Genomic DNA, 27,087 nt, shown 5'->3' on the forward strand with positions numbered 1-27,087 from the left:
ATTTACATGGATGATGGGCCCCTATTCAAAATCCTGCTCCTGCAGCCTTTGTGCTGCTCACCTCTCTCCACGCAGTCATTAGGCGGAGCAGCATGTAATTAGGTAACCCATGTAAAGCTGCGCTTTCTGAAAGGTCATGGTTCTTTTCAAAAAGTGTGGGTTTCCATCTTTCCCCCCATTCTTCTCTAGACAAAAGCCATTTCCCCCCTGGTGGCTTTCACATGAATGCAGTAACTCAGAAGCGGTTCATCTTGGAGGTGGATAATAATTTTGGTTTGTTTTCACCTGAGAACTTGTTTTTTTGTTTACACAGCTTGTGTTTAACCTTGTGTAGACTGGAACTGAGTTGCTGTCATTTGTAGATGGGTACATTGCTCGTTGCAGCCAATGGAATTACCCTGTTTAAAGAGTCCCAAACATTTAAAATCTACTCCACAGATTAACTCACTTAGTTTTTATATTTCTTTTACTACTTGTATGCACAAAACTCACCTAAAATTATTAGGTAAGGCAAAGCTTATGAAAATCTAAGTGCCAAAGAAAACAGATGTTCTTTATGAAAATATACTAATTGTGTCTAAGCTGCGTTCCCTTGTCAGACAGGTTCATGACTAAAAGTCTTGGTGTGAAGGCAAGTGAAGGCTTGTGAAAGATCAGGCATCCTACTGAAATAAAGTCACACAGTGCATTGAAATGTCCTAAATGTACTAATGTCGGATCGCTTTTTCTCCTGGTTACTGCCATCGAAAAGAGGGAAATACAGTGGGGACTTGCTTAAACTTTGAGTTAGGTCTCTCTTATCCCCATTCTGTTACAGATGACTGTAAATGCAGTCCAGAGAGGTAGATTTTTAAAAAATAGACCATGTAGTGCCATTGCAAAAGCTTTGCTGGCAATACTAGAAATATGTTGTGTCCTCTGTGCAGCTGTCCAGTGGTCCACAGGTCTGTATTATAGACTGCTGTGTCCTGAAAGCATAAAGACAGATTTTTAAAATGCCCATATATTTTGCACTATAACCTTAGCAGAATATATTCTAATAGAGGAGTTGCCTCTGGTAACTCTGCCAAACAGAACTGTACCTGACAGCCAAGACTGTGGCTCATGACACATTTCACAACATGGAGAAGCAGACGGATGAGGAGATGTTGGCCATCATGCACTGTATTAGTTCTGCTCTGATCTTTCCACCCATTTGTCAGTTGAGGTAATGGAAACACACGATTAAAAAGTGCTTTACATTTGTTAGCACTCGTCAGCTGTTCTCTTCAAAGCTCTCCTTCTCACCCTGTGACTGGTTTATGCCCCGTTTATATTCAGGGGACAAGAGTCCTTAATATAGTTGCTGTTCTTTGGTAGAATTAGACCACAGTAATGACTTAATCTGTTAGGAGATCAGTGTTCTCCCGGCATCTGGGTTCAGTTGGGAAGGAAGAGAGAGGTGTAGCTGCCAGTGTAGAGGGTGGGGTTACACAGCTTCACCCCCTGCCCTCCCCAGGAGAGCAACAGTATCCATTTGTGTGTCAGGGGTTGTCCTGATTCCTGGATGGGTGGGTGGATGGATGGATGGATGGATGTGCGGTGGATGGGACCAAGGATGTTGTGTGTGTGAGAGACCGAAGCATACACACTTCGGTACACAACATATCATAGAGTGCTATATAGAAAAAAAAACCTTTCAGATTGTTCTGTGCCATTTTTGTTCCTCTTTTATTTTGTACATGTATTTTGGACACATCAGTGAGACATGGCATAATGTAAAGAGCTAATATATCAGAGGAAATGAATGATTTGCACAAAAGCCATGAAAAGAGTAACTTAAGTTCAGTGTGTTCTCAAAGCTATCATGGCAAAAATAAATAATTCTATAGAAGTGATGGTATCTAAATGAAACGACTACTTTATTCTTTTTTCCAATCATAGCTGTCTCTTTCATCAGATCTCTTACAGAAAAGATGTGCAGGGCACCCACACATACACAGCAGAGCTTGACAGAGCGGATATCAAGAAGGCAACCCAGATCTCCAGGATCATAAGCAATGTAATCTATCTCTCTTCATCTTGTGCAGATGTGATTTCTTTTTCTTTTGGAGGGAGATGAAGCACGCATTGGTAGTTGGTAGTTGGATGGGTAACACAATTAACATAATCAATTCCTTTGAATTAATGACATCTCAATTTTGCCCTGAATTATCCGTTTGATTATGTAAATTGTTGGGAATATGCATGACGTGCCCATGGCCAGCTCAACTATATCTAGTATTAGCACATTTTTCCAGGAACACACACTGTTGGGCTTATAGTCACATTCAGATGTCTCAGCTTAGAAGCCAGACTGTCAGACTTCCCGTCCCCATTCAGCTCTCACCTTACTCCCATCCGGGGAGCCCTGGGGGCCTCTTCCCATCTGTTGCTGGTGGTTTGCCTATTCTTTCCTACCAACACTTGCTTTGGCACATTTCTGCATGCATGGCTGTGACTTACCTTCTCTTGGATGCTCTTCCAAGTTAATGCCATTTTACGTGAGCACACCAAACATCCTGGTTAAAGTTAACTATTGGGAGAGCATTATCCATGCCCCATAAAAATCAATAAAGAACCAATTCAGCTGCTTGGTAATCAAGTGCCCGTTTTCATGGGTAAAATGATGACTGCTATCTGTATGAAGAATGCAGTCTCAGCTGTCCAAAGAAGGAAGCCCCTATTATTTTTAGAAATAACTGTAAAAATGATAATGACTGGCTACTTAGATTAAAATATGTAATTGTTTACTGCTAAAAGTTGAACTTATGTAAATGGCTATAAAATACACTCCTGCTTTAGCAGTCAATACATTAGTAATTGGTATGTAGTATGAAGCATTTTTAATGGGATAAGGGACTATTATACTTTACTTTGATTAATGTTAATGTAATATAAAGTAGGAATAGTAAAATTTTCTCATTATTCTCTTTAGGTAGAATACAAGAAAGGGCAAGGCATAGTGAATAAAGAGCCTTCTGTGATTGGAAGACCAGATTTTGAACACGCTGTGGAAGCTTCTAAGCTTTCTAGTCAGGTAAGATTTGAGCATGATGATCCTTCAATGGCTTTATTCAGAGGTTTTATTTCAAGGAGCATAGAAAATATTTCATCTTAGATAGTATCTTTAATTGCAAGAATAAACTGAGGTAATGTTTCTGAAGCTGCTTAGCTAGGATTGCAATAATTACAGATTTCAGCAGAGGGGAAAAAAGCCAATTCTCAGAACAAAGCCAGCCTTCTTCCTCCAGGTTCACATCTGTCTCAGTGAATTTGGCCATGTTGTATTTCCAAAGACCGGTAATAGCCAATGCTGAGAGTCATTTTAAAGCACATATATACAAAAATAGACACACCTACGATTTTAACTTACTAATAAAATACTTTCTCAATTCAAAAATGTTTTTCTTAATTAGATAATACAACAGGAAAGATAAAATGCAGAAAACCTTGAAATCTGATTTCAGAATATAAGACCTGAAGAGTCTACAAACATGAAAGTAAATAGATTGAGAGTTTAACAGGTTACATTTTCAGTTTTCCCAGAATTATCATATAAATGTCATTCAATTTCAATGAGAACGCAAAAGGATTTTTAAGAATATGTCCGAAATAATTTTAAAGTTTCTGTGGACAGGGGTTGTCTGAAGACCCTTGAACAATGTGAGAATGGAGATCAGTAAAAGAGAATTAATGGGCAACCATTTGAATAAGTCAGTATATATTGATAGTTAAAATTATCAGTGGGCTAGAAGAGACATTCCTAATATAGATTCCAGCACATTTTAAGAATTTAAAGTATGGCAAAAGTATTGATTCAAGCCAGTGGGGAAAGTTAGGCTAGTTAATAAATGGTGCTAATGTCACTGGCTGCCCATTGTGGTGAAAGAGAATTGGATCTTTATCTTTAACTGTATACAAAATCTCAGGCAGATTAACAATATGAATGCAAGCCAAGTATGATGCTACATTTCTTTAAGCCTAGCACTCAGGAGGCTGAGGCAGAAGGTTTATGTTAGCTGTACTATAGAATGAGACTCCATTCTCAAAGCAAAGTAAAGCCAAAACCAAATAAACCAATGCTACGAACAACTCAAAGACATGAATATAATAACTAAAATATAAAAAAGAAAACTTAGGAGTCATTATATAGCGCACGAGGCTTGTACTTTAACAAGACCCGAGGTTCTAATAGACTAGTAAAACATGATGATTACACGAAAATTAAAACCACTGCTGCATGTCATAATCCACATTTGTCATATCAACATTCAAGAGGCTCAGCCAGGAAGAGTATAAATCAAAGGCCAGCCGGTCTCAAAAACCTCAGGTAAGTAAGTAAATAAACAAGAAGGTTTATTGAGGGGAGAAACTGACAGAGTCAACAATAATTTTTTTCACTCACTTATTCATTCATTCATTCATTTATTCATTCACTTATTTTGCACCCAATCGTAGTTTCCTTCCTCCTCTCTTCCTGGTCCCAACCTCCATGCCTCTTTCCCCTCTTCCCCCTTTCCTAGTTCTCAGAAAAGGGGAACCCCCTTCCGCCAACCCACCCAGCTGGCATCAGGATTGAACTCATCCTCTTTGCCTGTGGCCTGGCAAGGCAGCCCCACCAGGGGAAGTGATTGAAAAGCAGACAATAGAGTCCATGTCAGAGACAACCCCCACTCTCCTTACTGGGGAACCCACATGAAGACTGAGCTGCCCATCAGCTACCTCTGTGTAGAGAGCCTAGGTCCAGTTCTATGGTTCTTGGCTGGTGCATCAGTCTTCACAATCCACCCTGGGCCCTGGCTAGTTGGCTCTGTTGGTCTTGTGAGCTTCTGCCTTTCAAGGTCCTTCTGTCTTTAACCCCACTCTTCAACAAGGCTCCCTGTACTCAGCCTGATGTTTGTCTATGAGTCTCAGAATCTACTTTGGTTGCTGGGTGGAGCCTCTCAGAGGACAGCTATGCTAGGCTCCCATCTGCAAGCATAGCATAGTATCCTTAATACGTCAGGGGTTCAACAATAATATTAACAAACCTTTTTTTTTAATGCACTTGGTTTTCAATTGTGGAAAAATCCATTTCCTATATAGTACCTCACGATGGAGCAATATATGTAAAAAAAAGTTTAAACTATGACTGAAGAATATAATGTAAATCCTGAGTCTAGAAAGACATACTTGACCCTTGGTTTGAGATTCTTGATATTCAACATCACCATGACACTATTTCTTCAAAATTAGTTTTAAAGACTATGTAATTCCAATTCAAATCCAAAGATTTTTCAAAAATGAGGATCAAATTAAATAACTGAGTAAATTAAACACTCTTAGAATTTGTATAGAGAAAAATGAGAATAATTTTTCAAATAGTAAAAAGAAGAGCAGTTATCTCAAAATATTAGAAAAAAGAGCTATAATATGCATGATAAAGTAGTTAATACATATTTTTGTCTTTAAGAACTCACTATGTACACCAGGCTGGCCCTGAACTCACAGAGACCCATCTTCTCTGCCTCCTGAGTGCTGGGATTAAAGGTGTGCACCACCATTGCCTGGCTCAGCGCCCTTTTCTTATTTTCAGTGTTCTTTTCAGTGTACTCTGACTAGTCAGATACTGAACCCACATATATCCTGTTTAAAGTTACTTATGTAACCAACATTCTGTCTGATTTTCTACTCCATCTGTATATGTGTGTGTATTTCTCTCTCTCTCTCTCTCTCTCTCTCTCTCTCTCTCTCTCTGTGTGTGTGTGTGTGTGTGTGTGTGTTAATGTGTGCTGGTGGAGGCCAGATATCAGCATCGGATGTTTCTGGTTGCACTCCACTTCATATTTTGAGACAGGGTCTCTCACTGAGCTTTGTGCTGGCCAATAAGATCTTTTTAAAAAAAGCTATTTTTATTATTTACATATGTGTGTGTGCCCGAGTGTGCATTTGTGTCTAAAGAAGCCCACGGAAGTCAGAGGATGATGTTGGATGACTCTGGCCTGGAGTAATAGGGGGTTGTGATTTACCAAGGGGGTGTGAGGAGTCGAACAGGCGTGTCCTGCAAGAGCAGCAAGTGCTCTTAACAGCCGAGATAGCTCTCCAGCCCTCGCATGAAAATGACTAACAGCTCAGCAGAAATTAAGAATAAGATCCTACAGAGAGGAATGATAAATGGCCAATGAACATGTGAAAAGATGCTCAAATTTTATTAGTAGAAAAAGAAATGCCAACACAACTAAAGTGAAATGTCATTTGTACCTATCAGCATTCTGTCTCTTGCTAGTGTGGGGGAGAAGGACATGTCGTTAGAAAGGTTTTGTGTAGGAGGCAGTTTTGAGCTAGGCTGGGTTTAAAGGGAGAGAAATTTGCTCAAGAGGAAAGCCCTGAAGAAAGGCAGAGAAGGTGACTGAGGACAGCAGTGGGGCCCCTGAGTCAAGGGTATTGGTTATAGCCATAAAAAGGAATGTGGGAGGATTGTTAATGAGATAAGGGTCAGTGTTGTATTAATTTGACTATATGACATTACTTACAGAGCAGAATAGAAATGTGATCCTTTTATATAATATACTAGCACATGATGTTACATTTTTTATATTAATATATTTTCTCAACTTGACAGAAATCTAGACATACCTGGGAAGAGGGGAATCTCAACTGAGGACTTGCCTCTATCTAGTTGGCCTGTTGGCATGTCTGTGGGGTATTTTCCTGATTGTTGCTTCACGAGGGAGGGCCCAGTCCTCTGTGGGTGGACTGTCCCTGGGCTGCGCAGGAAGGCAGTGAAGTAAGTCAGAAGAAGCAAGCCAGTCGGCAGCACCTCTTCATCCTTCCTGTCTGCATCAGTTTCTTCCCTGACCTCCCTCGGTGATAGACCATTACCTGGGAGCTGTGAGATGAAGTAAACCCTTTCCTCCCCGGGTTACTTTTGGTCTTGGTGTTTTTCACAGAACCATTCAGTTTGCTGTCTTAACCATTTGAAGTTCAATGGTATTAAAAGAATTCTTAATGTACTACCACCATCACCACCCATCCAACTCTTCATCCTGTAAAATTAAACTCTGTAGCTGTTACTGAATAATGACTCGAGCCCAACTGTTACAGATATGATGTGCCCTATCATCAAAGCAGTAAAAAGGAAAAGTGATTCCTACATGTAACTACAGTGTGTGTGTGTGTGTGTGTGCGCGTGTGTGCGTGCACGCGCATGCATGTGTGTTTCAGTTAAAATCAAAAAGAACAAGTCACTTAATTGCCACTTTCAGGTGAGAAATAAGTAATCACAGAAAACTTTGATGTGAGATGGCTTATGTAGCCATTTCTCCAGGTAGATTAAGATGTCAACACTTGCAGCCAAGGTTGGCCTCTGTGAGAGATGAAAATCCCGCAGGCCGGCTAGGAGTGATGTACAGCTCAGAAGTGTCCATGGCTATAGCAGAAGTGGGACGCAGAGAGAGGGGAAGTGCAGGAGAGATGCAGGAAGGCAGTTGTGACTTGTGTTAATTGGTTTACGGTTTCCCAAACACTTCCACTTAGAAAGCAGTTTTGTGGCTTGGAAGGCGTCTAAGGCATGTGAAACTGAGGAGATGCTTGGACAGCCCACTTAAGAGAGGCCTAACATGGCTATTGAAGCTCTGAGCATCCCTAATAATGCTTATTAAGAAGGCAGGAGAGCTGGGAATTGCTTTGGGTTTTATGTGTATGTGGGTTGGTGCCTTCGAGAATGCGTAGAGGTTAGAGAACAAATCCCACAATGTGGGTCTCAGGGATCAAACTCAGGTCAGCACAGCCTGGCAGCCAACACCCCAACCCTGCTGAGCCATTCTACCTATTCCCTCCCTGACTTGTTATAACCCCATCCTTTTCTGTGTATGGAAATTTTCTTGAGCCACACAGCAGATTACACAGAAGCAGTCTAGTCCCCTTCGGTGCCTAGGGAACTTGACAGAGGAGCAGGACTCCTGGACGACACTACTGGCCCTGTTGCTTGTTTTCTGAGTGACCTTGGGCATGTTGCTTTGTTTCTCTATTTCTGTAATGTTGCTGTGATGGCAGAAGTAGCTGCTTGTTAGAGTTGTCTTGGGTGTGCGGTTAAAATTGTCACCTGGCCTACAGATCGCACAACTCCGAAAGAATCCTTTTTATGTAGACACTCAGAACTTTTTCTCATCTACCTTTTTTTCAGATGAGTACATACAGAGGGCAAAGCAAAGGCAGTACCACCAGCTCCTAGACCCCATCCTTAAATTCACTTCACCCAATCCTTCCTCAAGTCCTTAGAAGAAATCTTCAATTCGAGTATCTGTTTTCGCATTTCAAAATCACTCCACAGGAGTCCTACCATTTGATCCCCCTTTACGTTTTTAGAAATATATTTTTTCAATCTCAAATTATGTAGCTACTAAGTGATCAGATATTTAAACAGGTTGCAATTTGCAAGTTTTCAGTATGCATCAGCTTGACTTTTCTCTTGGTGTTAATAGTCTATAAACATCTAAAAGACGGGTAGAAGAGTGAATAGGAGTCATAGAATGGCTTATTTCATGTGTGTTCTCAGGTCCATCAACCTGAAACAAAGGTCAAACATGTAGTTTCTTATTTTCGCCAGTAACTTTGAAGGTCATGCACTTTCTGGTTCCTAAGCCGATGGCAAAGGCACAGACATACATTGATAGGAAATGGTTTAGGAATTCAGTAAGCAGGGAAAAGGGGTGAATGAGTGTGTGAGAGAAGGCAAAGGCGAGGCAGCGGGCTGCTGTGTAGTGGCCAGGCCTGCGTAGTGAGGAGAGGACAACAGACTGTGAATGGAGAGGCGCTCACAGTTTGCCCCTGTGCTGAGCTCTGAGGGGTGTTCCTGGGGTCAGACAGCAGATGCCAGACCGTTCTTACGCCGAATGGAACCCTTGCTTTAACAGTATAGACGCAAGCTTTCCCCTTTAGATGTTACTTTTTGGAGATCCGATTTTCGCTGTGGGCATGTGTGTGCATGCCCATGCATATGTTTGTGTACCTGTCCATGAATGCCTGTGCCCCTGTGTGTGTGCATATGTGTACATGTGCGTCCGTGTGCATGTGCATGATTGTGTGTGTAAGTGTGGGCACTGCATGTGTGCATGTCTAGCCGGAGGAAGCCTGACCTGGAACCAGAGTTCTAGGTGGGGGTGAGTCACCTAACATGTTTGCTGGGAACCAAACTCTAGGCCTTGGCAAGAGCAGTACTTGCTCTTAAACTGAGCCATCTCTCCAGCCCCGACTTTCTCTTTTAAAATTAGGAAGATGCATATTGTTATGTTGTAATTGTTTAAAAACCTTAATGAAGCACAATTTCATGTGCCAAGACAGAGATGCTAGTTCATGTTCATCTCAAATGTAAATGGACTGTCAAAACCATCAGTGTGAAAGTTCTAAATGAGGCTAATTTGTTACTATGTTCTTATATTATCTGAATTTAATCTTTGGAATTTGTCTGCAGGATGAGGGATTAATTCTTTGTCTAGTTTTCTAACAATAGAGAAACAATATACATTTAATGCTTAAGTATTTGTTACAAAATAGTATTTGTTGTATTAGTGAGTTAAAACTTAAAAGATCCAATATGAATTACTATAAAAATTTAGTAATAAATAGTGTTCTTAAACTGTAGAGGATATTAATTGGCTTGGAGATGCTCCCATTCTCCCTTCCTGGCAAACACACACTGCCAGTTTTCCCACACTGCCAAGCAGGAGCTTAAATGTCATATTCCAAGTTGTCAGTGTGAATGGATCTCTCTGTTCATTTATGTATAGTTCTTGATATGGCTTGTATTAGTTCTATGTATGTATGTATATCTGTGTTTTAAATGGCTTGAGTGACTCACCCTATGGCAATTTCCAGAGTCCAGGGCTTTTAGGGTTATAAAATAAAATTGATTGGGCTGTTTTATAAGCATGTGGATGTCTTAAGCAAAGTTTCTGGGTCCTTAGCATTGATACAAAGGTGGGGTGTTATTATTTTGTAAAGAAAATAAGGGCACACCAGTCTCTGGGTTCTTATTTAAGTCTGATATTTCCCAGATCCAAAAGAAAAGAAAATATAAGAAGAAAAAAAGGAAGGAAAAGGAGGGAGGGAAGAAGGAAGGAAAAAGAAGGGTACAGAGAGCATTCTGCATAAAATTCAACCTAAAATCTGATTGTTTCTGTGGCAAGTTCTTATAAAGTTGTCTACTAGTTCCCTTGCTCATTTGCAGCTCAGTTTTAGCAGAGATTGGGAAGAATGGGTACCTTTAGACATGTGCGGGTTGTTTTCAGTGAGAATTAAGCTCCACTCCTCAAATTTTCAGCTTCCCCCAACATTTGTTTGTACAGTTATGCTGAGGGTCTGCTTTTCTCTCCTTGCTGGCTTAGGGAAGCCTGAGCATAGGTGGTGCTGTGAGGGAGCCAGGCCCCGAGTGGTGAAAACTCACATGGTTTCAGTTCCTGGAGGCAGTGCTCTGTCCAGAGGCACTTAGAGAATTCATTAAATTCTGTCTTTGTAGCTTAACAGTCACAGCAGGGACATCCTAGAGCCTAGTTATAGTCACGATTCTTTAGAAACTAGGGGTCTGATTTTATATAATCAATCATTCTATATACTTATTAGAAAGTAATGGCTCTGTGAGCCATTATGTGTGATACTCATAATGTAAATAAAGTAACCCCACAGCTAAGTTATTGAACTTTATTTACTTCTAGGATCTAAGTGTAAGCGGTAACATTTTATCTTAACATCAACACTTATCTCTCCCATTCCCCACTGGTCTTATAACTGGCAGGTATATGCTTTGTTCCATGCTTGGGTAAGCAGTGACAGTCAGGGCATTTCAGGGACCTCTGGGGAGATGTGAGTGTGAATAGGGAAGCAGACAGCCAGGTTGTGAACTGTGGATTGAAAATGGAACAGAATGTTGAACATGTCTGCTCCGTTAGTGAGGGAGACAGTCAGGAGGTGAGAGACTTGACCCACATCAGCCATTTGAGTCTCTTTATTCTTTATTCGTATGTGCAAATCTTGGAGAAGGTTTGAGGCAAGATCCAGTTGTATGTCCGTGTTTGTTCAATGTATTTTTATATATGAGGTTATTATGTGTTAGTTAATTAACAATGAAAACTCATGTTTTGTTTCATACACATCTTCTGAAACCACATTACTTAGGCAACCAAAGTTTAGGATGAAAACAAATTTACAGTTCTTATTATTACATTCAATATAATTATTGGAATGCTGTGGGCAAGAGATTGATAATTATTTATCAGAGATATGTATTTTCTTAAGAGAGGAAATGCCAGGTTCAGTAGCAGATAAGCTACCATTTTTATTTCCCACGCCAGCGTACCATCGTCTTTGCATCCTGTGTAACGGTCGTGGCAGGGCGAGGTGTACACAAGCAGTAGCAAGTGTGCTGGTGTGGCTCCTGTTAATCGTTTCCCTGACAGGGTCTAGAACGGCCTGTGCGATGGGTGTGTAGGCATGCCTGTGCGGACTTCTTGTGATGTTCTGATGTGGGAGAGACCCGGCACGATGGTGGGGGACGGTTCGATGACCAGAGTGTCTAGGACGCTGCAAAGCGGAGAAAGCCAACTAAGCAACAAGTGTGCATTCATCCCTCGCTCTCTGTGGCCCTCCCGTGGATGACGCCTGAGCGGTTGTCTCCACAGCTGCCTCTGTGGCCTCCTTGCAGAGATGGACGGTAACTTGGAACTGTGAGCCAAAATAAATCCTTTCCTCCTCCAAGTTGACTGGGTTGTTGTTCATTACAGTAACGAAAGAAACTCAGGCTCCCCAGGGATGAAAGCCTACTTTCTCTTTTATGTAATGGAGACACACAAGTTGGCTGAGGTTAGAGAACAGGATAATTGACTGGAAAGTTGGTGCCAGGCAGCGTGACACAGCGTGCCAGCTAATTCGAGCCGCACAGCCACTGCCCAAGAGAATCACTGTAAAGTGACTGGGTGGAAGGAGGCTGGTCTTGGAAAGGAAGTGCAAGCATGAACATGGCTGAGGAAGGAGGATCCTTAAGTGATGCCAGTTAAGGTATGAAGGAAATAGAAATATTTTCTGTTTGTGCTCTTGTCTCTGATTTCAATCTACAAAATAATAATTTTAAATCTTTTTTTCATTTTGAAAATGCTTTACCAATTATTTAAAATAAATGTACCAAGCAGCATGAAGAACAGAGTATTATTTTTTTATTATTATTCTTTTCTTTACAAAATTTTTAATACACTTTACATCCTTGTTATAGCCCCATCCCTCCTCCCCTCCCAGTCTGGTTCTCCCTCCTTCCCCCTCCTCCTTTCTTCAGAAAAGGGGGGCTCCTTTTCCCATCCACCCCAGCTCATCAAGTTGCATCAGGACTGAGTTGTTCTCTTCCCCTGTGGCCTGGCAAGGCAGTCCTACCAGGGGAAGTGATCAGAAAGCTGGCAAGTGAGTCCATGTCCTATGCAGTCCACATTTACCTTACTAGGAAACCCACATGAAGCCCAAGTTGCCCATCTTCTATATCTTTGTAGGTTGTCTAGATCCAGTTCATGCATGCTCCTTTGTTGATACTTCAGTCTCAGCAAACTCCTCTGGGTCCTGGTTAGTTGGCACTGTTGATCTTTTTTTAGAGCTCCTGTCACCTCCAGGTCACCTCCTTTTATCTTTCCTCTCATTTTTCCACAAGACTCCCTTCTCATTGCCTAATATTTGGCTGTGAGTCTCAGCATCTGTTTTGAGGCACTGTTAGGTAGAGCCTCTCAGAGGATAACTCTGTCAGGCTCCTGTCTGCAACCTTAGCAGAGTACCAGTCATAGTGTTAGGGCTTGGCACTCTCTGATAGGCTGGGTCTTTGGTCGGGCCAGTCATTGGCTGGGTATTCCCTCAACCTCTGCTCTATCTTTATCCCTGCACATCTTGTAGGCAGGGTAAATTTGGGGTTGAAGTTTTTGTGGGTGGGTTGGTGTTCCCCTCCCTCTGCTAGGAGACTAGTCTAGTTAGTGGTGTCCTCTTCAGTGTTTATGGCCTGCTACTGGGAGTCGCTGCTTGAACCCCCCTCATGTCCTCCCAGGAGCCTACCTTAGGTCTCCAGCTTGTCACAGAGATGCCTCCACCCTCAGTTTCTCTTCTGTCCTCTCCCCCTTGTTCTCCCCAAATGTGATCTCTGGCCTCTTGACTTTCTGTGCTCCCTCTCCTACCTTGTTCCCTGTCTTTAACCACTACCTCTGTCTATCCTATCTCTCCAGAAAATTATTTGCAAACAGAGCACACAGGAGGTACTTCTCCAATACTGTATTACCACCAAAGCTTCACTGGCTCGCTCTTGTAGACACCTGGCAGGTATCCCTGGAGAAGACCACCACCCCAAACAGGCCGTGAAAGCAGTCATTTTCAAATTCTATTTAATAGGGACTACTTAAGACAGAGCCTTAGGGCTCTGTCTTTTACAATATTGTAAAATATTGTAAGATTATAGAAATAGTATGAAAGAAAACCTTTTTATTTTTGCTTCTGAAATATGTACATCATTTTCTGGCAGAATTCATCGAGGGATATGAGATGAGAGTAGCTAAGGTGTTATTCATTTATCTGTTTTGGGAGAGAAATTGTCTCTACATTCCAGTCTATAACATGCCTTCCTGTTCTTATTTAACCATGAATGAATAACTCTAAGTTGATATTCTTTTTCTTGTTGTCTTATGACTAAAGAAGAAAAAAATTTAGACTGAATATTAACATACTTTTTCTGCTGGATAAGCTAAGGGCTTAAAGCAGAAAAAAAAAAAAAAACAAACCCTAAAACTGTCAGGAAGTAGATGTAGAACAATGTAGAAAATCTATTTCCTAAAAATTCGGCTTTGAACAATTAAAATATGAATGTTGGAGAAATACAGTTTTAAAAATGAATTTTTGAACAAATGAAATATGGATACCAACTGTATTCTTTATTTGGAATAATTCCCCCAGGAAAACACGTTCGATTTCTGGTTCCAAGAACCCCTTTTCTAAGTGTGCAGACCTTAAGAAATGTGTGGTCTCAGTTCTAACTGATCCCAGTTTACAGGAGTACAGAAATGGAAAATGATGTAAAAAATTATATTTTAAATGCATAATTCTCATGAGCAGAGAATTTGAGTTCATGCTTAATGGCATTCATGACCAATATTCAAGTAGCACATTAAATTTTTCTAAATGCCTCATTAAGTTTATGGAGGGGGAATGAATATCAGGAATTTAAACTGTCTTACTATTCATTTGAAAGGTAGCTTTTATCTTATCTCTTAAAAGAAGCCTAATGTGTTACTTTTTTACTAAAATATGTGATTTCATTTAGCCTGTCCGTTTTCTTTATGATAGGTTAAATATAAAGAAAAATTTGATAATGAAATGAAGGAAAAGAGCCACCACTACAACCCTCTGGAAAGTGCTTCATTTAGACAGCACCGGCTCGCTACTGTCCTGGCAAGTGACGTAAGTTGTAATCTACAGAAATCGCTCTCCATATCTTTAGAGTCTTGTTTTCCTAGAACTGACTGTGTTGTAATTACTGATATTTAATCAAGATCATGTAATTTCCAAATAATTTGTAGTTGAAAACACTGAAGCATATTTTCCTGAAGCTTTTTTCCAGAAAAGTATATTATTATAATTTGCTATTAATGGTTACTGATTACTAATTAGTTAATAAGTAGGAACAGTGGTATGAATAAAATTATATTGTGTCTGATCAAGAGTAGAAATAGATGATAGAGTTTTTCAGGAAAGAAATGTATATTATCACAAATTAGTAGGTAGGACAACAATTAACACATAATTATGCCCACAAAATTGAGTTTATTACAAAGTACTACCTGATACATGGGGGTTTGTAAAAAAGATATGGTCATGAATTGTACTGTGAGAGGTTTAAAATTTCTTTCACTTTTATTATGCTAAGTGCTGTCCTTATAGATTTATTTTTATGATTTTAAAATGAAGAAGGATTTATTTGGTAAGAATTGTTCGAAATTCTTACTAGTAAGATGCATTGTATAAAAACAGAAACAATGTCAAACAGATCATTTTGTGGCTATTTAAAATATGTACAAACCCTTAAATCAGAAAACTTGAGTGTCCTGAAGAGGTTGCTCCTGAGGCATCTGCTCAGCCATCTTCATTTTCTGGGACTGGCTGTACTTTTCTTTCACTAATGTTTAGAGGGTTCAGTAACAAGTCTTGGTTTGTCGGTAGAAGTTAAGGTGGGCATTTTTATCTGGAGACATCAGAATCTTTCTTTTCCTGACTGATAATTTTTGAATGTGTGCCAAGACATGAAGGGGGTAGAAATGAGCTGATCTTAAAGGAATTTAGAATTTAGCTTTGAATGCTCAAGGCTGAGGATCAGTCGTCCAGATGTGATCCTGTCCCACCACTTACTGTTCTGCCTTCAATCTTTTCTGTGCCTCAGTTTTCACATCTGTCAAATGGGAATGAAATGCTCAACAATTAGGGTGGTTATAAAAATTACTTCACATATTTAATGTGTTTTTAAAAGTTTTGGGCATGAAGTTAGTATTTAATATGATTGATGCCTATATTTGATTCTCATTGCTAGCATTACATTCCAGAGCAGTTGGTTTAAAACAATCAGAATAGATTTGCATGGCTACAGAATGCAAAGTTGAAAAAGCCTAAATTACAGCAAAGTAGAAATGAAATAATTCTACAGCAGCGTGGAAAAAGTAAAGCAATGATTTTCCTTGTTTTCTGAAAGTAGAGTTTCTACTATAATTACTTAAGTGTGTTAACACCACCGTTTTGGAACATATAAACTGTAAAAGAAATTTAAATATTTGCAAGTCCATAAATAACCATTTTACTCATTCAGTAGTGAATCAGCACCATCTAGTGGCTGCTTGTAAATCTTCCAGTCACTAACCAAGATGCTGTGTGTGAGGAGAACAATAAATAAATAAAATAAAAATAAAAGCAATTACAACGCCTGTTTTCTTCTGCTAGATGGTATTTTGTTTCATGTTATTTTTGTAGGTGCAGTACAAGAAAGATGTTCAAACCATTCACGAACCAGTTTCAGATCTCCCAAATCTGTTGTTTTTAGACCATGCTCTGAAGGCCAGCAGAATGCTCAGTGGAGTAAGTCTTGTGGCCACTGTAGAGTAGACGCCTGTAGCTCTGCGATGCTGGTGCTCCCGTTTGCTCCCTGGCGTGTAAGCTTTGTTAGCTGCGCCTGTGTGCCCGTCCTCCCCAATAACTGCCCCACTGGAAAGTAGCCACCTGCTTATGCAAATCCCACGGCCTCTTCATAAACGTTCTTTTTCTTGAATTACTCTTTCCCATTTCATACATGTATAGAATATATATTAACCCTTTCATCCCATATTACTCTGTCTTGTCCCCCATTCTTCTTCTATCCAACCCCATCTTCTTGCCAACTCCCCTCCTACTTTCACATGTTTGTGTATGTTTGATACATTCAGTTTAACGAGGGTTGCCTGCAAGGCCGGGAATGGGAAGTTATTTGTTGGAGCATGGACAGAGCTGTTGCACTGAAGAAAGTGACACCTAACGTGGGTTCCTGCAAGCTCTCACATCTCGTGAGTGCAAGCACACTCACTGTACTCTTATAAGCAAGCATCCATTTCCGTTCGCCCTCCTTCTCGTGTCTTCATCTGTATCAGAGTGAAGCCACTTGGTAGCCATGTCTTGCAGTCAGGGCTCTTCTTTTATGAAAGCCATACCAGAATGTCATATATGTTATGTCTTCATTAGCAAACATGTTGTTTATACCTAGTATTATAGGCATATATAAAATACAGTCATAGTTGAAACTATTTTTTCTGACAAGGAAACATGATGGTGCCTTTGTTGAATGGTCATTATGAGCGTAGTCTTGAGATGGACTGTTATCTGTCAGGCCAGCAAGGAGAGCTTTACGTCCTGATGGTCATAGCTGTGTTTCCTATTCATGCGGCCAGTCCCTCAGAACAGTCCCTTCTGGGGTACAGGGTCTTCGGATACATCTGGCTGCTGACTGCACTAGCTTTTATAACTGAAGACTCTTGGTCACTGGTGGTTCCAGGTGCCACATGGTGATGATCGACTCTAATTTGACCTCAAGTTATTCCTGTTTTAATAACAACCATCCATTCATTTAAAAGTGTCCTAACTTACAGATCAGATCCAGATCAGATGAGAAAATACATGTTGGGTAAGGTATGGGAAGAAGTGGTGGCGGCCTTTTCAGCAGCTGAGCCCGCCGTCTTCAGTGCTGAGCCCTCCACAGCTACATCCCTTCGTCTTGAGGGAACTTCATTTCTTAGCATTGGCAAACACCATTTGGTACTTGTATGTCTACTCTCTCCATGTTGCTACCACCAGCCGGCTGTGCTCATTTTTAAATTCTATTTTATTTAGTGTATTTACAGCTCTCCCTCCCGTCCACCAACCCTTTGACCCTAGGTAGGAGAGAGGTTAGTGGGGAGAGGAGGTGCAGACCCCTTACTTCTCCCTGCTGTTTAGGGTTGATGGGTTCTTGTGGGGGCTACCCCAATTCTCCGACAACAGCAAACACAGCATGAAGTTTCTCTTCATCTGTCTAAGCTTCCACTCTTTCTCTCCGAACTGCCACACTTTCTCTTTCTGGGCTCTCATATTTCTATCCCTCAGAGTGCTAGACAAGGCCTCTCTGTACCAGGCAGGCCATTACCAGCTGGCAAAGACCATGCCCCTCAGGAGGCAGTTACCAGCTATGGACTAAAGCCCAAACTAAAATCCCATGCTTGGGATTAAAACAAAAGTGATTTACATAACAGAACTAAGTTTTTAAAGAAATCAAAACTTCTGTTACACTAGCCTTCTCAAGGTGCATCTTAACGTAAGTGGTTCATACTGGCAGAGATTAATCTCTAATTTATTTAGGAAGTATTGCTCTCTGGGCCAAAAGCAGTGTATTGTTTCCAGTGTTAGAGCCATGCTGACATCCCTTGGTGTCAGTCCTCAGATTACATTGTCCTGCTTCATCCGCGCTTACTCCTCCAGCAACACACACATCCCAGCCGCCCTTCGTTTCTGTGCTGCCTTCCTGCTTTTCTCTGTGAGTCACATGCCCATCTTTCTGTCCTCTGCACCCCTCTGCTTTCTTCAGTCTCCAGTGTCCAGCTTTTATCTAGTAGCAGTGTTTGGCCTGGACTGTCCCCTATACACACTCAGACTAACTCTCCTAGGGACATGGGATTCATGTGTAAATGAGCAAGAATGTAGGCCTCTCACAGGCAACCTTTCTCTTCAAAGTGCTGATGTTTGTTTTACATTAGAGAAGAAAAATCAAAATTTAAAGTATGCAGTTTCTGTCATCTCTCCAACAGAAAGCCTGACAAAGTCATGCTACCGATTTTTTTCATTATTCACAGAGCTTAGATCTCCTGTCTGCCCTAGACTATATATCACTATGTATCACCAAACCGATTACATCACTCACGTGGGCCAGAGAGTTAGACTTTCTCTGAATCATTGTGTAATACTACACTGTCTTATTTTTGTTGTGAGTTAGGATAGCTTTCTTTTAAATTTTTGTATAAAGAGAATAGAAATATTTTTGGTTAGATTTTATTAAAACGTTGAAGAAGAAATTTTATGTTAGAGATTTTGCTGAAGTTCAGTGCTAGGTTGCTATAAATGTCTGTTTTATTAAACATCTTTAAATGTATTGGTCTATATCAGAATTTTTAAATTTTAATGTGTCATGTGTAGAGCAGAATAAGTAATTTAAAAGCCTTCCCAGAACCACCAACTAAATGTTTGAAGAAACATTTTGCTGTGAAAAAATGGAGCTTTCAATTTCCCTATAACTATGTAAATTTTAAAAATATATACTGTGTTATCCTACATAACTTCCACTAGAGGGCAACAGAGACTATTTAATACAGGAAACAAGCCCTTGCATCAGGAATTTCATTTGCAGATTAGAGTTTGAAGAGTTGGTCATAGTCCATTTTTAGTATACATCTGTTATTTTGAGCATAATTCCCTAGACTTCATTAGTTATGAATTTTGACCCCATAGTAGAATATGTTTTGCCTTAATACATTCAAATTATAGTTCTTTTATAAGTAGGTATTATTAAAAAATTTAAGCATGGTATAACATTTCTCAGTGTATCATGTCAGGCTTAGGCTTTGCCTTTTGTTTGAATTAGCTTTTATTTAGTTTTAATCTCAAATTCATAGAGGAACCCAAATTTGATTGTTCTTTCCAGTCAGGATGTCATGTGTGACTTTCCCGTGCTTCTTTCCAAATTCATTTCATGCTGGTTAGAATTTGGTGACAGGGAGCACCTGAAGCCAGGCTCCCTCTGGAACTCTGTCCCTACTGAGCAAGGCCTCTGTGGCAGGTCAGGCACACCTCCCATCTTCCTGTTCCTGATGCTAAGCGTTCTCCCTGCCCATGTCTCCATCCTCAAAGCAGCGCCTAGGATCCACGAGTGTCTTTGTGGCCACTTCTGTTGGGCTGCCAGTCAAATGTTACAGATATTTTCTTCATTCAATGCAACCATTTTTTTCTGGAACCCGTAAGTTGATCTCTGCAAGTCTCTGTAGCCTTGTCTCTGTAACTTGATCTCTGTAAGTCTCTGTAGCCTTGTCTCTCTGATGGCTACTGTTTGCTGTAGAAGTCTTCCTCCATAGGACTAATTCCCAAGTGTCTGCTCTCCAGTGCTAGAGATCTTGATTCCCTGCTGCCAGTCTAGAGTGAAATGCCATCCATATTTATTCTGGTCTCTTCCAAATTTACCTGTGCATGTGTGTCTGAAATAGCAGAGGGCCTTTTCCAGCTTCTTCAACTTAAAAATCCAATCAACTGCACGTGGATTCTTCAGTTCTTCTTGATACCTCCCACCCTCTCCTTGGAATTCAGAAAATTAGCTAAGTTATTTCTCAGCTTCTCTTTGTCCTTGTGACTTCTCTTCTTGCTCATGGCTGAGCTTTTCTGTGCAGCCACCTTCCTAGATCCAGCTTCCTTTCCCCCGTTCTTCCTTTTTGTTTCCATTTCATCTTCAGGACACTGTTAAACACTTTTTCTGTCCCATGAGAAGGAGCAGCGTCCATATCTCACTCCACCTTGCCCATTAGGACCCATGAGATCCCATCTAGTGATTGCTCATTGCCACTCTGTGACTGTGTTCTGTGTCGTGTCTACAATCAATCTCTGGACACTTCCTGTGCTCTCCGTGTGGACGCCTGCAGCGAGACCATCTTGTACTGTCCATTTATCTCGGCTCCAAAGTCTCCTCCACAGCAGCTGTGACAGATCCAGGCTCTGTGGCGCCACGGCAGCGCCTTCCAGTTTGTATGCTGTTTGCTCTGAGAACTGCTGTGAGGCAGCCTCAGTCTGTAGCCCAGGGCTGCCCGGAACTGTCAGCAGTCCTCCTGTCTCAGCCGCCCAAGTGCTGGGAGGCTAGACAAGAGCCACCCCTACATCCCTGAGTCTGAATTTTACTCACCGCTCTCTTTTATTCTCGCTGATTTTCTTTTCTTTTCTTTTAGTGGGAATATAAAAAGAATTTTGAAGAAAACAAAGGGTTGTACCACTTTGATGCGGAGGCCTCGGAACACGTGCACCACAAAGACACGGCCGCCCTCCTGAGCCAGGTGCGCCCCTCTCACCCACGTGACCGTTAGGTTGTCCACCACCTAGTGCCATGTTCTCTGAAGAATGGAGTCCAAGGACATTAAAGTTGCTTCAGGACTCCATTTTCTATCTTTTGGGTCAGCTGGATCTGTTTCAACATAAAGGAGTTTCATAAAAATAAGTTCTTCATATAATTAAAAAGTTTAAATCTAGGAACTAATTAAACTGCGATCAAATCTCATGATGATTTAAATTTTTATACTATGCCGATTTGACATTTTTGAGCTCAAAATTAATTTTCTTGGTATAAGGTTTATTATAATTTTTCCATTTAATTAGAAATGTTATTGAAAAAGGAAAACATCCTTGCTAATGCATTTTAAATTAATGTTTCTTCTAACATTGAAACCCTATGCATTCTGTAAAAGAACTTATTTTTTTTTCTTCCTAGCACATTGTAAAGTCAGTATCTGTTTTTAAGTTATTATTCCAAGTTTAAAATAGATGTAAAAGATGCAGTTTCTAGCATCTGTTAAGCTAAACATTTACACGACTCTTTTAACTGTATTCTGTGGAACCTAAATTCTATAATGATTTGAAAATGAATTACTCCCCGATTTAGTTTTCTTTCTTGTTGCTGTGGTGAAATACCCCGACAAAATCAATTCAAAAGAGCAAGGGCTCCGGGGGTCAGAGGTTGCAGCCCAGCTCCGTGGGGAGGCAGCGTGGTGGGAAGTTGAAGCGCTGGCTGCACAGGTGCACCCAGTGCAGAGCAGGGAGCAACGCGTTGAGACCCGACCCGTGTCTGTGCCCAGGTCACCGCCCCCTTTTCCACACAGTCTAGGACTGAAATCTAGGAAGTGGCGTCACCCACTCTTAGGCTGTCTCTTCCACATCAGTGAACACAAGTGAAACAAGTTCCTACAGGCCAGCCTGGTCTGGAACCTCACGGGGATTCTTTCTCAGGGCGTCTAGAGTGTAACCAGTTGACGCCTTAACACCTCTCCCCGGTGTTTGGAAGCACGAGTTTGTCTTTAAATTAATTCATGATTAAATAATTAACACTCTCTTTCCCTCTTCCTCGCCTCTCTCCTGCCCTCCCTCCCTCCCCAAGAGAGGGCTGACCTGGGAGTTTCTGTGTAACTTGACTTGTAACTAGCCTCCTACCACAGCCTCCCCAGTGTGCTATGTCTGTCTGCCTTAAATTCTTATTTTTCTTTCAATTTTTTCCCCCACAAAACTGTAATCTAGTATAGAATGATATCATGTATGCAGCATACTTGTCTGAAATAAAACTATGTCACAAATAGTTTTTTTTTTTTTTTAATGTATTTCTCGTTATCACAAACTTCTAAGTATAAGAAATTTTCTTTTGGGCTGAGCTAGCCATCATCATTATACAACATAAAAAAACTCACAAGCAATTATGAAGTCCAAGAATTGATGAATATGCATTTCTGAAAGAAGCGAGTCATGATCAAAGCTTTACGAATTCACTTAAAAAATATGGCTAAAATCTAACCATTGTGATGGCTTTCGTACGATTTTAGCTTTTGTTTTATGAGATAGAAGACGCACATTGGAAAGAGATCTCAGCGAGTAAGATGCTTGCTGTGCAAGAATGAGGACCCGAGAACCCTGTCTCTGAAACCTCCATCTCTAGACCCCATCTCCAGAACCCCGTCAAAAGCGGGGAGTGACTGCATGCAGCTCTGTCTGTAACATCGCGTGTTGGGGACAATGGAGGCAGGAGGATGGCTGGGGTTGGCTGGCTCCCAGCCTAACTGCACATCCAGATCTTTCTGTCTCAAGGAAGGAAGGCAGGGAACAGTAGAACAGGACACCCAGCCTCCTCTTCTGACCTCTGCGGCTCAGACACAGGCGCGCCTGCGCCTGGGCACATGTGTTCACACACCACACATAACACCACGGCCACATGTGCGCATGTACACACAAACAAAGAAAATGTAAAGCAAAACCTGAAGCAACAGAAATATTCTTCCCTTTATAAATAGAAAAGAGATAAAGCTAATTTAATTGAAACAGATAAGTCATACCATGATATTATTAAATATGATATTATTATTAAATTAAAGTCATAACATGATGGTGAAATGGAAGGATCATTTATGTGTTAGTTATTTTCTATGGAGACACTCAAGAGTTCCAGGGAACGTTTCCCTCTTTTGACAGAAAGGTAATCACATCCATTTTTAACCTTATGCATAATGTAGTGATACACATGTCACTGAGCTCTCTCTACCTTTTCCTACTTACTCCATTCTTTGCCCCACATATGTCTGATGTGAGTGCGTATATAAATAACCCCGTGTATGTAATAAATAGCTACATATTCTACCTATTTGAAAAATACATTTTATTTGTCCTTTATAGAACACATTATTTAATGTCCTGTGATACTAAATACCTTTTGGTTGGGCTGAATAAAGTTTTGTTCTTAAAAGTTTTTATATATGACCCATTTACATATGTCACTAACTTTGGGGAACCCATTCATCACTCTAAACTGCCAGAATAAATTGATATCATGAAACAGGATGATTAGTTTTGGATACATTTATTGTCTCTTGCTCTCTACATGGGGTTTTGGTTCTTGTTGTTATTATTGCTGGGAATTGAAGCTAAGACCTTGTACTTGCTAAGAATGTGCTCCGACCCTGAGCTATACACAGCCCTTATTTTTATGTTTTTGATATTTTTTTAATGCAGGTAAAATACAGAGAAGAATATGAGAAAAATAAGGGAAAGTCCATGCTGGAGTTTGTTGAGACACCGTCATATCAGTCTTCAAAGGAAGCTCAGAAGATGCAGAGTGAGGTAGGGGTTGGGGCTTGTTGCTAATTGTTCAATGGATACTTGAACTTTTCTCATTGGTCCTTATGAGATTTGATAGTAGGGTCTGATGGTAGGGGAGGAGGGGTCCTGTTTCTGTGGACTAGGGGAAGGGGATGGAGGAAATAGCAAGAAAGGATGGGACCAGGAGGGGATGAAGGAGCTGACTACAATCCAGATATAAAGTGAATAAATTATAAATAACAATAGTAAAGAAAAGAGTTGTTGTGGTGTCTCTTCACAGCAATAACACTGACTAAGACACCATGGAGGTGTTACTTCCTAAAAGGCAGCTGTGTTGGGGAATACTTCTCTAATACATTTTTTTAGGATTGATGTTACCTGGCCCAGTCCTCCTAACTATCTGTAACACTGGAGTAAGGAATGATATTTTTGTTTGTTTTTGCCTTTGAATCTATTAGCCTACAGAACAATCCATGCATGTTTACATAACTACAAATGCAATTAAGAAAAAAAAAAAAAGAGTAGGGTCTAGAGACAAGAATGATGAGTCACGTCTAGGGACAAGACACTGCTCTGTGGGGCAGACTTGGAGACCCCTGTTCTAGACCCAACATTACTCTGGAGGACAGGCTCAGGGACCTCGTTTTAGACTCAGCACAGCTCTGCAGGGCAGGACCTGTGCTCTAGGCCCAGCCCCTCACTGCTGGAGGTGACTGAGTTTGCCTGCTCCTCAGCTTTACTGATGAACGACTGTAGCTGTCAAGCAGATGAGCTCCTCATGCTCTCACACCCCATGAAGAAAGCACTGAGACCTTTTCAGATTGTCTATGAATATAAACCAACACTTTCAAACTGTATCAATGTAAAACTGTATCTAAAACTCATGAAGATCTGGTTGCTTTTATTCCCCTCCCCCTGCAATGATAATAGAACCAACACTGAAATAATTAAACCCTTATTTTGTGTCTGCTGGCTTGCTGAGAGGCTTGCCTACATCTGCTCATTTAATTGTTAAGGTAATGGCTTGAGGAGAAAGTAATGCACCACATTTAACTACCTTAAATAAAATCACGTATCTGGTAAATGTCACCAGTGTTTTAGACTTGGTTACAATCATGGTACTTCTTTCCTTTCCTTTTCTGTAAGTTTATTTAACTGTAGCCACCCCCAGTAAATACTTGAATGTGTTTACTTTTCTTCTAAGAGAAGATAATCCTGTCAGACACTGCTTGGATCATGTTTTTCTCTGAAAGTGATTCCCTCACTTTCTTTCCCTTTTGGGCCGCAGCATCTACCTTCTGTGCTAACCAACGGGCCTTCCATTTGAGGGACAGAAGCAGGGCCAGCTGTATCGACAGCTACAACTTAATGTTACATTTTTGTTTGCCGTCTGCTTTGTTGGGATTCTAGAATCCATTTCTTTGGAAAAAGGCCCCTTAGACAGTCTGAGACTGGACACTTGGCTAATTTCTTCTGGAAGTCAAAGAGGGGAAAGTCATTGCTTATCCTTTTCAGTCACATCATCTTAAGTCTTTTATTGAATTTGATAAGAACTGTCAGTAGCTGTGGTGACTGAGTTTAAGGCAGTTCCCCCTCGGGGGGAGGTGATCAAAGAGCCAGCCACTGAGTTTATGTCAGAGACAGTCCCTGTTCCCCTTACTAGGGTACCCACTTGGACACTGAGCTGCCATGGGCAACATCTGTGAAGGGGTTCTAGGTTATCTCCATGAATGGTCTTTGGATGGAGTATCAGTCTCAGAAAAGACCCCTGGGCGCAGATTTTTTGGTTCTGTTGTTCTTCTTGTGAAGCTCTAGTCTCCTTCAGTCTATCTCCCCTTTCTTTCATAAGATTCCCTGCACTCTGCAAAAAGTTTGGCTATGAGTCTAAGCATCTGTTTTAATACCCTACATGGTAGAGTCTTTCAGAGACATCAGAAGAGGGAGAAAACAGGGAACAGGAGAGACAGCATTTTTCGATACCCTTTACATTGTGTGATTATTTTCCATGGCAGTGATACCTTTTATGTAAGCTAGCATTGCTTTAAAAAAAAAAAACCAATTTATTCATTTTATATCCTGATTATAGCCCCCTCCCTTATCTCCTCCTGGTCCCATTCTCCCTCCTTCTTCTTCCCTAGTTCACTGACAGGGGGAAGGCCTCCTCTCCTGCCATCTGACCATAGCTTATCAAGTCTCATCAGGACTGCCTGGCTCCTCTTCCTTTGTGGCCTGGCAAGACTGTACTGCCAGGAGTGAGTGATCCAAGACCAGGCAACTGAGTTCTTGTCAGAGACAGCTCCTTCTCCCCTTACTAGGGAACACACATGGAGACTGAGCTGCCTATGGGCTACATCTGAGCAGGCCCATGCATGGTCTTTGGTTGGTACATCAGTTTCTGCAGTCTCTCTCCTGGGGCCAGATTTGTTAGCACTGCACTTTTAATGGCAATCCCCATTTTATAGGAATTATGTGGTCCAGGGAGAAATTTTGACTTTCACAGTTTTCTGGAAGTTTAACACTGTGTAAAACTGTTAAACCAGTGTTAACTGAAGAACAAAGAAAACAAAAGCCCCACCCATTTTTAAAGTTAAAACATCTGGAAAATGGCTTCAGCCTCATCATTGCCATTTCACAGCTTCACCACAGTCTTTCTATAACTCTGTCTCAGCATCTCCATGGCCTCCCTACAATGTCCCCTTAACCTTCCCATGGCCTCCACTTTGCCTCCCCCTAGTTCCCCCATGGTCTCTTTCCAGATCCCCCAGAGCACCCTGACGGCCTCCTCCTGCCTCCATAGCTAGTCATCTTCCTGCCTCTCTCTCCAGAGCCAGAGACTCATATAGAAAAGGCTCTTTTCTTGTTGTTACTGTGGTTATCTTAATTCTTTTGTATACTAAATGTTTAACGGTCTTCTCACCAACAAGCCTTTACCTATCTCATTATTCATGGTTAATATATTTCGAGGCCTTGCTTCTGAATTAACGATAACAATGATTTGGAGACTTTCACCTCATCTCTTATAATATTCTCTCTTTCTTCACCCTATTTGCTCTTTCCCTACCAGGCAGGCAAGTTTTTCCTTTAATTATAGCTAGTGATGGTTAGATTTCTTCTTTTATTTCCCTTCATTTTTTTTTCCAGTTTTGTCTGTACTTAGCAGGGTTTGATGAGAGTAAAGACTTCTATTAAGGAATTTCTTTGGACAAGACTGATATTCTTACAGCCAGAGAAATAAGTATCTAAAAAGTTTAGATAAAGTATGATACAAAAAAGTCCCTTTGGATAAAAAGAATAAGGCAGACCTGAAGAGAGCCACCTGTCTTAATTTGGCCTTGAGCCCATACAACTAGGCTGGACTGTATTCCTTGAGGTATTTGATATGAGAAAAGCCTGATTTCAGAGAAAGCCACCCATGTCTTTCTCTAGCCTTTCATCATGTTCATCTCATTTTCATCCAGTGCCAGATATAGGCTTAATCTGTGTTTTCTAGAAGAAATCTCTAAGTCTTTCCTTGGGAAGTTCTTTGTTTTTGCTTTCACAAATGCCTCTCCGCATAGATCATAACATTGGTTTTTGGTTCTTTCGGGCTTTGTATTGGGCAGCTTCAATCAGAACCACCCCTTCTTAATGACCTACTGCAATGATTTT

At 40.9% G+C, this 27,087-nt stretch overlaps 1 protein-coding gene across 2 annotated transcripts in view; it reads left to right on the forward strand.

Annotated features, from left to right (window-relative positions):
* Nebl (nebulette) overlaps window positions 1-27,087 on the forward strand; it is a 365,083-nt gene that overhangs the window by 272,772 nt on the left and 65,224 nt on the right. The window contains exons 11-16 of one of the 2 annotated variants that reach the window (XM_055593781.1): window positions 1,940-2,041; window positions 2,957-3,058; window positions 14,356-14,469; window positions 16,027-16,131; window positions 20,538-20,642; window positions 23,353-23,460. The exons of the other annotated variant lie outside the window; for it this stretch is intronic. Coding sequence (XP_055449756.1) covers window positions 1,940-2,041; window positions 2,957-3,058; window positions 14,356-14,469; window positions 16,027-16,131; window positions 20,538-20,642; window positions 23,353-23,460 — 636 coding nt within the window. The remainder of the gene's footprint in view (window positions 1-1,939; window positions 2,042-2,956; window positions 3,059-14,355; window positions 14,470-16,026; window positions 16,132-20,537; window positions 20,643-23,352; window positions 23,461-27,087) is intronic. 2 annotated transcript variants of the gene reach the window in all.

This window comes from Psammomys obesus, unplaced genomic scaffold (assembly GCF_907164565.1).
Source record: "Psammomys obesus unplaced genomic scaffold, mPsaObe1.curated_primary_1811, whole genome shotgun sequence".
Lineage (NCBI taxonomy): Eukaryota > Metazoa > Chordata > Mammalia > Rodentia > Muridae > Psammomys > Psammomys obesus.